At 40.5% G+C, this 17,840-nt stretch overlaps 3 protein-coding genes across 6 annotated transcripts in view; 2 read left to right on the top strand and 1 right to left on the bottom strand.

Annotated features, from left to right (window-relative positions):
• Positions 1-1,735, top strand: part of LOC126539524 (transmembrane protein 8B-like) — a 45,352-nt gene extending 43,617 nt beyond the window's left edge. The window contains exon 14 of the mRNA XM_050186394.2: positions 1,576-1,735. Coding sequence (XP_050042351.1) covers positions 1,576-1,622 — 47 coding nt within the window. The 3' untranslated portion in view covers positions 1,623-1,735. The remainder of the gene's footprint in view (positions 1-1,575) is intronic.
• A 3,976-nt stretch (positions 1,736-5,711) lies between these two features.
• LOC126539523 (mpv17-like protein 2) lies at positions 5,712-17,700 on the top strand. The gene is made up of 5 exons (XM_050186392.3): positions 5,712-6,083; positions 6,557-6,792; positions 7,869-7,997; positions 11,078-11,116; positions 17,238-17,700. The coding sequence occupies exons 1-4, from the start codon at positions 5,915-5,917 to the stop codon at positions 11,105-11,107; spliced, it is 564 nt and encodes a 187-aa protein (XP_050042349.1). The 5' UTR covers positions 5,712-5,914; the 3' UTR covers positions 11,108-11,116; positions 17,238-17,700.
• The window catches only part of LOC126539521 (uncharacterized), a 37,438-nt gene continuing 30,798 nt past the window's right edge, over positions 11,201-17,840 (bottom strand). For 3 of the 4 annotated variants that reach the window (XM_050186390.3, XM_050186389.3, XM_055075447.2), the window contains exons 5-7: positions 15,129-15,401; positions 13,871-14,105; positions 11,201-12,168 (exon numbers count right to left, since the gene is read on the bottom strand). In XM_050186390.3, coding sequence (XP_050042347.1) covers positions 13,887-14,105; positions 15,129-15,401 — 492 coding nt within the window. In that variant the 3' untranslated portion in view covers positions 11,201-12,168; positions 13,871-13,886. The remainder of the gene's footprint in view (positions 12,169-13,870; positions 14,106-15,128; positions 15,402-17,840) is intronic. The other variant, XM_055075448.2, reaches the window with a different exon arrangement.

Here is a 17,840-nt window from a genome sequence, read left to right as displayed (position 1 = left end):
TGGCTTCTGCTGGCTCCAAACGGTCCAAATTGGGACTTTTACTAACGCGAGACTTGTTGATTCTGGTTAAAACTGGTTAGTACCTTCATGTGGGATTAAGAGCTAGTGAAAGACACAAGCTCTCACGTAGTCTTCGGTGAAAAGATGGGATTTCAATTATTTTCATACTGACTAAATGTAATTATTTAATTTATGCTTGCAGTATCTGTATTTGTGATATCTTTTTTCTTAAATAAACAAAGCGTTCAGTGCTTCTTTTATGTAACAGAAGTTCAAAGCTGTTTATTTTTCAGTGTTAATCAAATGTTTCCTAATTTGACCTCTGTGGGACATGAAAAATTGGTTCCAGACATCCCAGATGAAAATTGACCACTTGAACTGGTTTATTGTCCTGTTGCCAACTTGTATAGTTGGTTTAAGGCTGACTTCTTATGGTATTAACTGGTTATAAATAAGAATTGGAGAATAATTCAGCTAAACCAGTCGGACATTTTCATTTGATATATTAAGTTTGAATCAAGTGATATGTTTAGTGTGCATAGGTACCTTTGAAGCACAATCAAATGAAACAAAATATGGCATCACTTAGTGTGGAATCAATGGAAGTAATTCATTTTCTTGCACCCTTTTCTATTGGTGCTCTTATACCTTTGATTACCAACAATTCTTGCTCCATAAACTGGGTTTATAAATATAATTCCAGCTAGTATTCCTATTTTTGTATTTTCAGTCTTTGGGAGGAAATGCTGAATTAGCCATACTTTAACATAACTCCACTGTTATTTGATACATCAATGGAGTCAAAATACAAGAATGTTCCATCTACTTTGATATAAGTGCACATTGAAGAACCTCGGTGGTCAATATTTTTCTGGAGCCCTCCACTACAGCTTCCCTCATTACCCACTGTACAGTTTCAGGATGCTAAACCAATTTCAATGTTTTTCAATTCAGTTAAATATTTATTTCGTTACGAGATATGAACATAATATGCATGGGGCCCACAGTAAAACCTATCTGTCTCTAGCTTGACAGAGCCATGTACAAAACACTGGATCAGGCAGGATATAAAGATTGAACAAACTAACATTCCTACAGAGTTTAACAACCTTACGTAACAACATAAAGTTCAACATTGCATAAGGAAAGTCATCATACAAGCAGAAAGTCATTAATTAAAAAAGAGGCCAGTCTGAAGTATCTTGTTGACAAAGAAACGGAGAAATGGAAATATATTGCAAAAGCAACACAAAACGGTAGAAAAACGTGTTCATACGTCAGTTTTTCAAGTTTAAGAAGAGGCGATTACACATTTAGCTGGACTGAGCTAAATATTCTGGAAAAGAAAGTATTCACTCTTTTATATTTTCATAGTTAGAAGCATAAATAAAACTCTATTTAGAAGTCTGTCTTTACAATCGTCATTTTCTTTCACCCAATAACCAACGTCTGCTTTGTCGTAATGCTGACAGTAGTGTGTCGATACATGTAGTGGTTTCAACATGTTGATATGCGTTTACATGTAGGTCTAAAAATTTCATTGTACAGATATTTTTCTTTTGTTTTCCTTTTCAGCAAATGAAACGTCGTGGTGGAGCAGAGGTTCCAAACTATTTCCTTAACCGGTCTTTACCATCAGCCTGCCTGAACTGCAAAACAAATTTCCAAGAAAGGGAGAATGTCTCTTCTTCTGTGTCATTTTCATTTTGGCTGTATAAAGTTTTTGCACATTTCATTGTTGAAATTGTTGTACCTTAAGAGTCGCAGTTTGTGCATGCGAGCGGAAACAATTTTCATGGCACGTAGCCTTATCTAGTAATTTGTTTCAATGCTGATGCTGACACTCATTAGCCGTTTCCAATTTTATCCATCGTTAGCTACTATAAATTTGTGAAGTAGAGGAGAGGTTGTTCGACAACTGAGGAAAACCCATTCATTGTGGATTTTTCTGTATGCATTCATTTATTTAGATGAAGTTGTTAGAGGTTCAGATGGCGTCCTTGAATGAAATAAAAGAGCGAATTTGCGAGTTAAAATCAACAACGACTGAGCTGGAAGATAAAGTGACATACCTGCAAGACAAGGTTGATGAACTAGAAAACAGGAGCCGGAGGAATAACTTGATTATTTTCGGAATAAAAGAAGAGAGCGATGAAACTGCTGAATCTCTTATCACGAAGGTGAACGAGAGGCTGTTCCAAGAAAAACTAGATGTTACTGTTAAAGGCATAGAGAGATGCCACAGGCTTGGAAGAAAGAGCAAGAATGGTCGCCCAGTAATCATTAAGTTTTTAGACTACCGCGAAAAGGGTTCCGTCCTAAAAGCTTGCTATAAGCTCAAGGGAACAGAATTTTCTATCACGGAAGACTTTTCTTTCGCCGTTCGAAATATTAGAAAGAAGTTGTGGGAGAGCTCAGCGGAAGAGAGATCGAACGGAGCTAAGGTCAAGCTTTTTTTTAACAAGCTGTGTGTAGATGGTACGATGTTTGCTTGGGACTCAGCGAACAATGCTCGCTACAAAATTTCTGAAAGAAAGAAATGACCACAAAAGGAAAATAGGAGGACATTAACAATAATTAGTATTAATTGTCGTAGCGTTGTGAACAAAGTCTCCCATCTGGAAGGTATGCTGTTAACGCATAATCCGGACATAGCTGTGCTAACAGAGACATGGTTAGATGAAGAAATATTTGATTCCGAGTTTGTGCCAAGAAACTATAAAGTCTTTCGGAAGGACCGCGACAGAAGAGGTGGCGGAGTGGCTATACTGTTCAAAAGCACATTTCAGATTTTAAAACTGCCTGATGTTGCTACAGTTGAAGCTGTCTTTTGTAAAGTATATGCTAACAATTTCCGATATATCCTTGGTGCTATTTATAGGCCTCCCGGTTCCTCTGTAGCCGTCTTAGATGAAGTTAAGAAATATCTTTATTGCTACACGAAACCAGACGATAAGTTAATTTTAGCTGGAGATTTTAACTTGCCAAACATAAACTGGGATACTTTTTCTGTTCAATCTCCCCACGCTGTAGGAGATGCTCTGCTTGATATCATGTTTCATTTCGATCTCTTACAAATTGTGAAGAACCCTACTAGAATCCAACAAGATTCTTCATCAATATTGGATTTATTCTTGGTACGAGGCAATATCAAAGAAAACCTTTCATGTAATGTAGTGGCCGGTATTTCTGATCATCAAGCCGTAATCTTGGTAATAGAAGACATATTATTGGACCGAAGGGGTGATATCCGACACTTTCCGAATTTTGCCCGTGCTGACAATGAATCGATTATTGATATCTTAGATCTTCATTATTATAATTTTCTGCACAGCACTTGTAGCGTGGATGACCTGTGGCTTGTTTTCAAAAACATTGTTCGTGACTGCATTCAGCGTTTTGTACCAGTGATATGCAAGAAGTCAGACAATCACAATCCTTGGATTACGCGAGAAACTTTGCAATTGCAGCGCAAGCTAAAGCGATTAAAGAAAAGAATAAAAACATCAAGCTCAGCCTTTTTAGAGGCAAAAATTCATGAAGTTTCAGAGAAATTAAAACAGTGCATTCTGAAAGATAAAGAAAAATACTACAATAAACAACTTCCGGATTTTATAAAAACTGCACCTGAAAAGTTTTGGCGGTCAATTGCACCAGTTTCTCGTTCTACCGATGCATTCATTATAAATGGACAATATGTAAGTGACAATGTCCAGGTTTCAGCAGCATTTAATAACACCTTTAAGAAAGTTTTCACGAAAGATGACGGGCGTCTCCCACCCTTTAGCATGTCTCTTCCTTCCATGCCTGATGTTATAATTTCTGAAGAGGGTGTTTTTAATCTATTATTAAAACTGGATATTAAGAAATCACCTGGACCAGATGATATACCGAATGCCTTCCTTAAACAGTATGCAGAGTGGTGTTCAAAGTATTTGTGCGTCCTATTCACTCGATCATTAAAAGAAGGTGTTCTACCGTGTGATTGGAAAACTGCTAGAATTAAGCCTTTGCATAAAAGTGGAGAGAAGACGTGTATTGAAAATTATCGCCCTATTTCATTAACTTCGACAACGTGCAAATTATTGGAACACATCATTCATAAGCATCTAACTAATTTCCTCGACGAGCATAATGTACTGGCAGCTGTTCAACACGGGTTCAGGCGAGGGTATTCCACATGCACTCAACTGGTCGAAACAATCCATGATTTTGCGACAGCAATCAACGAAGGAAAACAAACTGATGTTATCTTTATGGACTTTCGAAAAGCTTTCGATAAGGTTTCGCACAAGAAACTACTTCACAAACTCAGTTTTATTATAAATAATAAACAGATATTAACATGGATACAATCGTACCTATCTGATCGCCGTCACTTTGTCGAACTGCATAGAACTTGCTCCAATTACGTTCCTGTCGATTCTGGTGTTCCCCAGGGATCCGTCCTCGGCCCCCTACTGTTTTTATTGTTTATTAATGACATTGTTAAAAACCTGTCAGTACGTGTTAAGTTATATGCGGACGACTGCGTGCTGTATGAGAAAATAAGTTCGACTGATGATCAAATTAGCCTGAATAATGATTTTGCAAAAATAGTTTCTTGGTGTGAGAAGTGGCAAATGTCAATTAACTTTGAAAAAACCGTATTTATGAGGATAACACTTAAAAATATCCCTCTCCTATATTACTACACTGCTAATAATAATTTTCTTCATGAAGTCACAGAATATAAGTATCTAGGTCTATGGATCTCTGATAACCTTTCTTGGACCAGGCATGTCGACTATGTTTCAGCAACCGCTCTCCGAAAGCTTTTTTTTCTTACGACGCTCGCTTAAGCTAGCGACCCCTGCTACACGCCTCCTTGCCTACAACACTATTATTAGACCAATCTTAGAATATGCAGTAATTATCTGGGACCCTTTTACAAAGGTAAACATAAATAAACTTGAAAGAATCCAAAAGAAAGGAGTAAGGTTTATATATAACACTTACGGGCGAGCATCAGTCAGTGACCTCCTCAAAAAAAGCGGTTTACCCTCTATTCCTAACAGAAATCGCATATGTCGCCTAAAGTTTTTCTATCAATTAATTAATAATAATCTCAAAGTTGACACCTCCAATATCCTTACCTATTCCTCGGGGTACCAAACTAGAAATCGCCATTCTCTTTCTATAACACCATTAAATCCGCGAGTTAATTGTTTTAAATATTCCTTTTTTCCAAGGACCATCAGTGATTGGAATAACCTCACGGATGATGTTGTCAGACAGACATCATTACATTCATTTCAAGAGCATTTGAATTGATTGTTGTTAATTGACCTTGTCGCTGTATTCTCTTGTTGAAATTCTATGTGCAATTTTGTTTTCTTTGTGTCTGTAATTCTGTATCTTAACACAATGTTTCCCACCTGCTATGATCTTGTGTACAAGATCGCAGTATTCATAAATAAAAATAAAAATAAATTTGATGAATGACCTTTTCTGAAGGCTTTTCATAGTGGCCTCGAGAAAGAGAATAAACACTTTAATTCACACCTTGTCATGTGTTACATGTGCATCGTCCAAACTGAATGTTTCAATTATTAGATTACTTTTAACATGTATGAAATTTCTGGTTAGCGTTTGCAACATCACTTGACATGTTTAAATTTTTGCGCCACTTCTCACGCATGCGCACTTACGTATCAATATAGGTATGCATTTCAATTCCGCTTCCGGTGTTATGGGTGATAAGCACGTTTCGCAAACACCGGTGTGGTTGGTTCAAGGTTGTGTTGCACAAGACGATTGTTGTAATTTTAACAAGGCTTCAACATGCATCATCTACTTGTGTGCTTAGCGTTAATACCTTAATTCGTGTGTGGTTGCTGCTTTCCGTGCCTTTGCCAAACCCCTGCGAAAAGACATGACTGCGTTCTCAAAGCTCAAGGCGGCAGTAACCACACTATTTACCAAGCACCTGTTTGTTACTAACGTCGTTCTCGGCACAGGCTTCATGATGGTCGGTGACACGATGCAACAGAGCTACGAAATCTACGCTGGAAAAGAGAAAGAACTTGACACGAAGAGATCAAGTAAGTTGATGCAAGCGGTGGTAGTGGATCGTCGGCTGCTAGCCAACTGGAGCGACTGCGGTTTTGGATGTAGCAGAAGTCGTTTCCATTTAATGATGATCTAGCGCTTGTAGTGCTGATATATTATGAAAAAGAAAGAGCAAAGGGTTTACTGATTGGATCAACTGCAGGACAATGGTTGCGTTTTTGTAAGCGCACGATTATTCTGTCTAGCATACCGCATACTACTGCAACTCCACCACTTCGTTCAGGCATTATTCGAGGCTGTGGATGGCTGTGGTCTGATATTCGTATAAGTGAAAATACTTTACTGTGATCCTAATGCTTTAACATCGACGTGTTTGTGATGAGTTGAGTTGATGTAGAACAATACTTGAATGAGAGGAAAAAGTTCAGTAACGCTTTACTAGCACGTTAGTAATGGGCACTGGCAACCAACCAGGCATCAGCGAAACGTGTGGTTCTGTTTGCAGAGAATATGCTGATTGTCGGCGGTACATTCGGCGTTTGCGGTCACAAGTGGTACTCGTTTCTAGACCGCAAATTCCCTGGGAAGACGCTAGGGATGGTTGGACGCAAGCTGCTATGCGAATTCGCCATCTGCCCTCCGCTTGCATTCGTCCTTTTTGTCGGCGTGGGTCTTCTGAACAGCAAGCCCTTCCAGCACAGCGTCACTGAATTCAAGAAAAACATCGTCCTTTTTTGCATCGTGAGTAGCTTCCTTGACAATCGTGATTGATCGACCGTATTGGCAGCCAACAACCCAACGCAGGGTTGGTTTCGATTGTAACTGCTTCCTTGTAAGCTGTTCACCTCTGCGACAGAATTTTAACTACGTGCTTTTTTATTCTTTTTTTCTATTTTCTAACTAACGCATGGAGGCCATTGTTAATAAGTTCTCTGGAAGAACCTGATGGCATAGTCATTTCAAAGGCCATTCTCATTGCCTTCCTGTTAAGAAGGTTACATTGCAGACTGTGTCTTTCTTTACCAGTTTGACAGTGCAGATACAAAGTTTAGTTATCAGCATAAGTCCTACTTCACTCTCTAAATAATATATATATATATATGTCAGGTGGGCGGATGAGATTACGAAGTTTGCAGGGACAACATGGTCACATTAGTACATGACCGGGGTAGTTGGAGAAGTTTGGGAGAGGCCTTTGCCCTGCAGTGGGCATAACCAGGCTGATGATGGTGATGAAATTGGCCTATCAAAGAGGAAATTCAAACAAGACAGAGGGTCACAGGAAGATGTTCAACTTGACGTGATCAAAAGTGCCTTAATATGGGATGTCTGAGGCTAAAGCCAGTGTTTCGACACAGGTGCTTGTCCCTGTCAGGGCTGCCCTGATGGCCCTGATGAAGAGCAGTCCTTTTTTCAAAACGTTGACACCAGCCTCATTTCTTCCATTAGGAAAAAGTTAAATGTGGTTAATGTGCCATATCGTAGCCTTACCGCACTTTGTAAGCTGGCTGTGAATGATGTTTTGCCTTGGTACTTGACATTATAGTTTATGTAGCGGGGGACAGGCTTCAATCAGTCTAATATGTGGCTGTTTTCCTTTATTTCTTAGTTGGCACAGCATGAACCTAAACACATTTCATACAGTTGTTTGCATTTTAATCAAACATCTAAGACGTAGCATTTAGTGTAGTTCACTGGCAATTCAATCTGATGCTTGCATTGTTCTTATGTCATTTTCACCTGCAGCATTCACACAAGTTGTAAGGAACACTTTGTTGAAGCAGTTCTGAAATAACTTTCGTTGTGTGTCTTTGCAGGCTGATTGGGGCTGCTTCGTTCCAGCACAGGCTCTCAACTTTTTCTTCTTACCTCCACGCTACCGGTTCCTTTATGTTTGTGGCCTCACAGTGGTCTACGACATCTTCCTGTCATTCATCCTTCATAGGGTACAAACATAGCTGTTGAAAGTAGCAGGCTTCTGTTATCCCACACTTGCTGGACTAGTACTGCAGTGATCGTTTTGTAGTTTGTGTATAGATCTAGTTTCTGTTGTGCACTGTTGTCTACCATAAAGCGCAAAATGTGAATCCATAGCCTCATTCTTAACAACTTAATGGTGCTAAAATGCTATCTGTTTTGTCCTTAGTTCTTCACTTATACCAGTTCCAGATAAGTGCTTAGAATGTAGAATGTTTATATCAGCAAATACAAAGAATAGACAGTGATAATAGCCCAGTCTGCATAAGTTCTTGGTTTGTGTGCATGGCTGGGCAGCCTCGGTTTAGGTGTGCCTGACTTTACATCAACAAATCTAGGGGAAAATGAAAAAAAAAGAAAAAGAAAGCAAGAAACAGACAATACTCTTGATAAGGTCGAAAAGGTCAAAACATTGCCTATATAAAAACATGGTTACGCAATTCTTCTCATAAGAAAGAATGAAATAAAAGAAGAAGCAAACAGTGCTCTCGAACAGAGGAAATTTTAAGCATTTTCTTGTAAGGGCTCACACATTGGGCCTGCAGCAGGCACGTACCCAGGATTTTTTTTTCGGGGGGCGTGGGTAACGTTTCTATGCAAATGAGGGGCAGGTCTACTTTTACCAGTACAAACGTTAATAATTCCAACCATTCGCTATAAAGGCATGTAAACCCACAAAAGAGAAATGAAATAAGGTGTATCTCACCAGCACACCTGTGATATACATCTGTCCTTTGCTTGGCAAACCGGGAACCACATGAAATTGACTCGGGCAGGAAGGACACGTAAACAAGCAAAAGTGTAAAATGAAGATTCCTAGTAGTATTTTTCTAATGAGCTCTGGAGGAATTATAGTGAAAGATATATTTCCGGAACAATCGCAGTTGTTTTGGATCCCTCGTTTACTGTTATACCAAGTGAGGTGCCAAGGCCCATAGAGTTTCATGCAATAATTACTAGAGGGAACTCTGGTGCTAGTGTCTACGGGAGCTGCAATGGGAGCGGTTGTACCAGCATGGGAATTATGGGAAGTACATGGATTTGCCTAAACTTTGTGCTTCTGGCTTCAAACGGCTTCGTGACTTTCAACTCATTTTCAACAATGTACTGTGCAGTAAGTAATTAAATAAACTTTATTACAATTGTCCGACTGCAGGATTCGAACACAGTACCTCGAGCACAGAGGCCTCATATTGAAACTACTAAGCAACACACGCATGTGTCAACAAGCGATGCGATACGCCCTTATGTCAGTGCCTTGAGACACTAAGCACGTTTTGATTTGGCAACGTCGACAACATGAATCGTTGCAATTAGTAGCGATTGTTTGTGTTTGCAGTGTCTTCTGCACTGAGATGTATACATTGCTCTGAAATTTACGACAATGAAGGCATAGGAAGCGTAATAAAGGAATCCACAATCAAGAAGACCAAAAAATCCATGTACTTCCCATCATTCCCATGCCACTCAATTTCGGATAATTCCAGGTATTTCCTGATACCAGAATGAGGTGCATATATCTTCTGACAAAATGAAAATTTACTTTGAGGCATGGTTGTCGTCATCATTTGTCAGAAAAGGAACTGAATAGAAAGATGGTTTAGTTAATTTCGGTTTCAGTTCATATCTGGAGTTTTTATTTTTTTGTAATATCTTCTATTTGCAGGGCTCAGTGAAGTGGCGCAATTTCCTGGAAATCCATACATCTTTTTTTTTTTTTTCACCAGAGTTAATGTGACAGTGGAACCTCACACTTCTGGCCTGCGTGCGTCTCCACATTCAGAAACATGGAATCTATGGCTATTGTTCTTAGCTTAACACATTCATTGGGGTAGCAGTTTCGGAGTCTCGACTCCTGTGCATGGTCACCCACCGGTAGGTCACATCATATTTCTCTGGTATGTCGTGACCCACCGGTGACTCACCCAGGAGTTGTGCTCCTTTGAAGCTTCAAGGTACAGAGACGTGGTGCCATGACACATCACATCACGAGCAACAAAGATAATTTCTCTCTGTTTACCTTTAGCAAAGATGTTTGTGCACTGCATTAAGGCTCCGCACAGGCGCTCAGGGATAATAACTGCCATTACCCACCTGTGAGGCACATTGCAGTGACTTGTTAGCGTTTGGCCTACACAGAGGCCTAGCTAAGACTCGCTCGCTAGTCATCCGAGAGTGTTCAGCACCTACCTCATTTTTATCCCAGAAGAATTGAGCAGAGGAAAATGTTAATTGAAGGTCACAACTGAGTTATATTCTGTTGTGTTTCCTGTGGCCAGGAATAATTTTTAGCTTATATGGAACTTGTAGTCTATGAATTTGCGAGAAGAATAAGTTGATCCGAGGGGCTCAGCCCTTTTTTTTCTTCTTTTTTAATCGGGTTCATACCAAGTGAATATGAATATCAAGCCTTAGAAAACATGGGGGACGTTAACTATTATGTTAACCACTCCACCTCCTTACTAACAGTTCATGGCTAGGCTTGTGGCTTCATGTGCAGTAGTGGGATCTGGTGAACATACACAGTATACGAAAAGTAATTTTCATTTATAGCTTCTCACTTGAGGCAGCTATGAAAAGTAGACTTGGTTATACAACTTGTTCAGTTTAAGCATGGTAGACACATACTTATCCATCTCTTGTTTATTCATGTAGTTATGTTCGTTTACTCTGCAAACAAATTGTTTTATTGCACATAAGTTGATAATTTTGCCAAATCACCGCCCTGTAAGCGCTGCATTGCGATATGTGTAGGTTTGTGCCAAACTGAGGACTTGCAACCTGGGTAGCAGCATGCATTCTTTTACCTAGAGTTGTTTTACTGCTTGTTTTGTAGGAGGGCCTTGTCTACTACACCTTGAATTATTGTTAAGAATCATGAAAGGGACCATGTGGTTATACCATAGCATTGCTAAAAAGCACTTCAGAAAAAGTGCCTTTAAGTTCCCGCATTATTATGCCAGAAACAAGGGATTGTGCATTTCTTTGTATTATGTCACTTTCTTTCAACTTCAGACTTTAATTTCTGGTCGTGTATTTTTCTTTCTAGGATTCTCATGAAGAGGAAGTCAAGAGTTGACGGCATAATGTGAGTAGTCACTTGCCTTTGATCTGCTGTTACCTGTGTAGTCTATACATATTGAGCCTTTGAATCATGACGAAAAACCCAGTATTGTGACAACACAACTTTATTTAAAAAACACGCTATCATTTTGTTCCAGAATGTACAATTCCAGTAGACATATTCCGCTTGTTTATGATGAAAAACATTGTATGTATTTATACATATATATCCGTTCTCACTAGCAGTAACAGTGCACGCAACTTTGTTTGGCCTGCAGACAGAGCAGGCTGAAGACTGTGAATGTGCTCTTGTAAAAGCATGCCATGAAGCTACAGTGTTTTAGGCTTCATATCTGTGACATCTACAATAATGCTAGTGGCGTTCTGCGCTGAACGTGGCATTCTGCATTTCTTTTAAATCTTTCTTTCAAGCTAGTTTAACTACATTGCATTTATGTGACCCTGAAATCCTTTATAACTTTTCATGTTTATGTCATGTTCTATTTTTTGAGTATCTGAGTTACATAATTACTGCTGCTTTTTATATGCACAGCAAGACCCCCCGCTTTCACTTCACTCACGTGCTTTCTGTCTTGCAAACAAAAGCAGTGTGAAATGCTGTGTGCTGTGCTATGTGCATGTCTGGAAATTATTAGTCACTGTGCCGCATGAACACGGCAGCAGTGTCTGGCAGTCCACTTGGTGCAAACAGAGAGGAAAGCAAGCTACAAGAGGAGAAATGAAACAACACATTTTCATAGCCAGACCCTGATCTTCAGTCAGATGGACGTGGCTTGTCTTGGCTTTGCGTCAGCTTACATCGCTGCAGGACAGACTCTGACCGTCGCCTTGCACTGAAGACACACACACAAAGAAAAAGCTGCTGGCTAGACAGTGTAGAGTCCTTGTCTTTGCAAGCACTGGGACCTTGATATGTTGCAAAATGTGTGCCGGGCGGTCCCTTGCGGCACTGTCCTGTTGGGTTATTTCTTGCCAGTGACACAAAGGAAGCCATGGCTGGAGCTTTGTGATGAAACGATGAGAGGTTCAGAAGCCACTTCCATTCAGGTTGCATTGCTGCAAAAGGACGTATGCTTATTTTTAGTTTTCTATGCAGAGGCTTCCACTTCCTTGTACTTAAGTAATGCCTGTGATGTTGCTAGCGTTTACTTACACTTGTAAAGGCATGTTGAAATGTGGATAATTTGGCATAATGGGATTACAAGTCCTTTATGGAAAACGTGGGGAAGGCGGGAGATGGAAATTCAAGATCATGAGCAAAATGAGAACAAAGTGAAAGCGAGAGCCAACCTTTCAACAATGGTGTTAGGCTGCTGAGCACGAGGTCGCGGGATCGAATCCTGGCCACGGCGGCCGCATTTCGATGGGGGCGATATGCGAAAACACCCGTGTACCTAGATTTAGGTGCACGTTAAAGAACCCCAGGTGGTCGAAATTTCCGGAGTCCTCCACTACGGCGTGCCTCATAATCAGAAAGTGGTTTTGGCACGTAAAACCCCATAATTTAATTTTTTTTTTAACCTTTCAACAAGTGGACAAGTCCATTTGTCAAAATTTTGGCTCCTGCTTTTACCATGTTCTCGTATTACAAGTCTTTTAGTGCAACATGAACACAACAGAGAAAAGAAGACAGAAAAGATGCATTGTAAGTGGCAGTGCTTTGGTCTCTCTTGTGAGACTTGTTTTTTTTTTTTTTTTTTCGTGTAAGGATGTACAAAAATTTTCATGACTTTCACACAGAATTTTAGAGAAGGAGGAAAGAGGAAATTTGAGTGCATAGATTTATTCATATACATTGAGTGCTGACTTAAAGAAACTGTTAAGGGCTGCCAAACATCTTTTTAATCTTGTCCTAAACTTCTGTTAACCGCAGTCAAGCTATGCAGCACACCACTTGTTCCTGTTGAGGTCACTATGTGCTTTCTGCCCTAAGGTGCCCATCTTTTGACTTACTTGAACCTTCTATACTGCATAAGCAACCCGGACAGTTCTTAGCTCCATTCTTCTTTTTTTTTTTTTTTGCACTCTAAAATAGGTTTGGCATGACAGACCATAATCGGCTGCACCTTGTTCAAGGAAAGGATTGATAGCCATAGATAGGTGCTGTAGGGGACAAATTAGCATTTCTGATTCCATGCATGCACTGCTTTTGGACATGCTTATTGAGCATGTAGTCACAATGTACCTTGGCAATGGGTACCATATCCCCTCATTGGCTGCAAATGTTAACGGCTAAGTTTTTTTTAAGTGACATAATTTATAACCAGTGGCATAGATAGGAGGGTGGACAAGCCAGACTCTTCTGTTTCTCAAGTCTTTCCTTTCCTTCATGGTGCTATTCCATGTAATGCAACATCGACCTTACAGATTAGATTTCTGTTGAGCATTACTTGTTTATCCAAAGGTAACAGTAGGATATTTTATCCTCGGTGTAAAATAGTAGTGATTGCATGTTCAAAACTAAATCATATACCCGATGAACCATGATGTAACAAATCTAAAATGTTTCTCACTTAATCTTTTTCAACATGTAATGAATATTGCTTATAATGAATATCAGATATAGCAAAGGTATTTTCACATCGGATGAGACTTCATTATAACAAGGTTTGACTATTGGTTCCTCTTTGCAGCCTAGGTCAGCTATGTCAGTTGATTGGATTGTATGTTGTGCTCAATGCCAGCATGTTTCCCTGTGACAGGACACATGCACTAACACATAAACACATGCATATGCATGATGTCTATATAGACTCACACTGTTCTTGTGGTTCTCAGTAGTCGTCATCGTACTTGACCGAACTCTGATGGGACTGGGCAGAATTGGAGGCCGCACCCTGGCGGTAGAGGTAGGAGGGGTTTGCGTCGGATGCTGGTGCCTTGTTGGGAGCTGGGATTATGTAGGTGCGTGTTGGGGGAAAGCCAAAGCCGCTGCCACTGGATCCTCGGCTGGGCTGGGCTCCTCCAAACTGTGCGGGAGCTGCGGCGGGCTGCTGGTGGCCATGAGGAAAAATGAACATGTTTTCACTGATCTTCAGCAACAGAGTGATCGATGTTCAAAAAAAGTGTAATTCACAGAGACGAATGCTCCTGTCGGCTGGGCTTTCTTACAAGCACTTTATACTGCAATCTTGCTATGACAAAAAACGCAGATGTAACAAACTGCAGTATCTCGAAAAGGCACAAGTAGGAAAACAGATAGAATTGAGGCTATATGGGTGGTGGCTGTGAACATTAAAAGGCTCTGAATTTGAGCATGTTGGTGTGGCTTCATTAAGGGGAAACAGTGTAAAAAAAAAAAAAAACAAGAAACAACAAGACAAGAAAGACAGAGAGGGCAAGTGCTGTCCTGTCAGTCTTTCTTGTCTCGTTTTTTTTTCACACTGTTTCCTCATAATGACTCTGAACTTGTTTGCGGGTTCTTGTGTGGCTGCACGGAGTGTCAAGCCATGAAACGAGTCATGTTTGTTACAAATGGACAGACAGGCAGGCATCAATGATGATGCTCAAGGTATAGTTTCTTATGTGGTAACTGTAGACGACCTGCAGAGAGTGATATCCTGAAGAAGCAACTTTGCTGCTGTCATATTTAACATAGGCAAGATATTTTGGCGAACTCTTTCTTGAGTTTTCTTGGAAAGCAACACAAGCGAGCTTGCAAAAATTATTTAAGAAAGATTGTCATTAAAAGCTGCAAGCAAACTGCAATGTCAAGCTTGAATATATTTTGAAGTGCAGTGACATAGACTGGACCGTAGAGCACAAAACAAAACAGAATCCGAAGTGAGACAGGTCTTCTATTCTACCCTCCTAGTTTTGTCATTATTAAAAAAAAAAAAAAAACCTTCAACACGAGCATCAACCAAATAGCCTGAATCGCCATCTTGCTACGGATCGTCAAGTAAAGTAGAAATGTCAATGTAGCTGCCTGCCGGCTTTTTTTGCTGGCACCATGTCCATCTGTTTATAAAACCATAGCTTGCCTATAGACTGTAATACATTGAAGTTGCCTGTACCTGGGAGCTGTACTGTGGAGGTGCCTGTGACTGGAACTGCTGGGGTTGGAACTGGGCTGGGGGTCCGCGAGGGGTGGCCTGTCCACGGAAGGCCTGCCTTGGTGGGGCCTGTGGCTGGGGCTGAGGCTCATACTGGGCCTGCTGAGGGAGTCCCTGAGGGCGGGGGTTCTGGCCTCCAGAGGGCACTGGGAAGGGGTCACCGAGCACGTATCCCTCAGGGTAGTAACGCTGGGCGTAGAGCACGGTGTTGTTGGGACCACGGGACTCCAGCTCCTGTTTGGTTGTGATGGCAGAGAGAGAAAACAAGGTTGAAGGCACCAGTTGTCCACGACGATCAGTGCTCTATGCTGGTGCAGCACTGTCCTTTATGGAAAGGCAATGTGGCTAGTGCTCGCTGCGAAAAACTGGGATGAAGCACAGTGCTGTCATAACTCACTTTTTGCTTTGGTTTCATGCAAGAGACATGCCTGCAAATTTCCATTCCATTATGATATGGAGAACTCTCTGCACAGGGAACTGCTGTATAGGAAAACTGTCAAATAGCAAATGTTTCATCTCCAAAAATGTTTTGCAGCAATATCTTAATTAAAAAGCTGTGGCAGTGAAAAAGTCCACAGCAGCAAAACTGTGTTCACAATAGCATTGTGGGTGTAGCAGAACCACTGTGATCAGCCCTACAGTGCAGACCACCTTGTTGTTAGGGCTGCTGGTTTCCAGTTCCTGTTTTGTTTAAAAATAAAGAAAGAGTCAGAGAAGACGTTGATTTAGTATTCTTTTCTTTCTGGTTGTGCTGTCTCTTGTACTTAATGTTGAGTAAATAAGGCAGCCTTGTAACTGGCTCTTATTGCTAAGTTGCCGGCCATGTCATGCTCTAGTGGTGCAATTGATTTAATGCAAAGTTTAGATGCAGTGCTGACCTGTTTTATACAGAATGAGTAGGAACTAAGCATCGTCTGCAGCGGTTCCAGATGAAAAGTGTAGATTTTATCAGCAACGGTAAGGTTGGCACCATCTGCGACTTAGCCAAAACACCAGCATCCATGTTTACAGTAACATGGTATTTCTGTAAAAAGTGATACATTACAAACAAGGCAATACTTGGGGAGTGTTATCTTATCATGTACTATTTATGTACATGATAATACATGTACATAAATACATGTACTATTTATGGAAATACTGGGTGAGCGTTCTAGCTTATGCATATACATATTACTCTTTGTAGAATTGTTAGAGATCTTGTAACACTTCGTCCAACAACAACGCACGACACATTTTTGTGTTACATGGCTGCTCTCGTCAAAGCAACATAAAACAAAAAAAGCTACATGTTGTCGATTGCGTTGCCACCGACCCTTTACACCAGTAGATAAATAGAATATGGTTAGTTAATGCCATAATTGTTGTGTCCCTCCCCTCCCCTCCCTGGTTAAACTCGGCACCACACGATGGTGCCACCAACCTGGCTGCTTGCATTTGTGTGCCCAGTAACCCAGAACTCTGGACAGTAATTACATATATGAGCAAGCTAAAACTCGGCAGCGCCTAGATTATATAGCATAGAGAAGGCTACTTCACAATGCTAATTTTCGGATGTCTGCACTTAATTCACCTGTCCTACCTACTGGCTGGATTCTGATAGTCATCTACAAATCAATAAGACACAGAACATTGCATGTGTACAGTGCATGGTGTGCTTGTGCAGTAAATGCATTTTCTTTTTTTCTTGGTTATAAATTTTTTTTATAACAAGACATTCCACAGCTAAAGCTTTGCTATAACACAGCAAAAATCAAACTAAGCAGCATTCAACAAAATTTTCTACACAACTAGGATGTAGTGATGTGTCACTAATGTTTCTCTAGTGGAACACTAGGCAATAAGCATGGCTTGCTCATTCAAACCTTTACACTCAGAACAGACTATGAGACACATGGCACCACTCAGAGCTTGCAGGAACCTCGGCTGTTCGAATTCTCGTGTTATCTTTCTTGCTTCATGTTGTAGGCTGTGACAAAATTGTGTGTGCTGCTTTTTTGCAGCTGCTGTAAAGGGCTTGGAGTGTTGAATTGACAGACTCTCAGGCTTGTGCCTTTTCCTGTTTTGCAGGTCTTGATCAACTCGGGCACTGTCCATGTGGCAATACAGCATCTATAGCATGTAAATATAGCGATAGTACATACAGTTTTTAAGCTTATTGTTATTTCTTAGCAACTGTAGTTGTCACACCTTTTATATTTTTCTTCAGCGTGTGCTTAGTAAGCGCAAATTGATGTAACGAATGGTCCAAATCCAAAGTGGAGTGCATAAAAAGTTAGTGTTGGAAACGGTTCAAATCAAGCAAGGACCTAATGGACAAATAGGTGCGCGATTGAGTGTTAGCGTTCGGTTGACGGCCAATTTCCATCGACGACGTACGCTTATAAGCAGCTCGAGCTAACTGCTGTACCGTTAAAACGCTGTTCGTTGATTGTGCTAGGATGACATCTGACGTTCGCTCTTATTGCTGCAAAATATTTGCCGTAAAAAAGAATCTAATAAAAAAACAATAAAAGGTGTGCTAAACGAACAATGCTACTGGTTGTTTTTGACCGTCAAATACAGAAACTTCTTATAGGGTCTGCGAAGACCATCACAACCAGTTACTGACGGTGGTTCTAAACTCTTGCGACACCTGTCGAGATGTACCATCGTGGACAAACGGAACAAAAA

The sequence above is a fragment of the Dermacentor andersoni genome, chromosome 11 (genome assembly GCF_023375885.2).
Source record: "Dermacentor andersoni chromosome 11, qqDerAnde1_hic_scaffold, whole genome shotgun sequence".
In the NCBI taxonomy this organism is placed as follows: Eukaryota; Metazoa; Arthropoda; class Arachnida; order Ixodida; family Ixodidae; genus Dermacentor; species Dermacentor andersoni.
The sequence above is the reverse complement of the archived record's forward strand: the minus strand, read 5'-3'. Positions and strand labels throughout refer to the sequence as shown.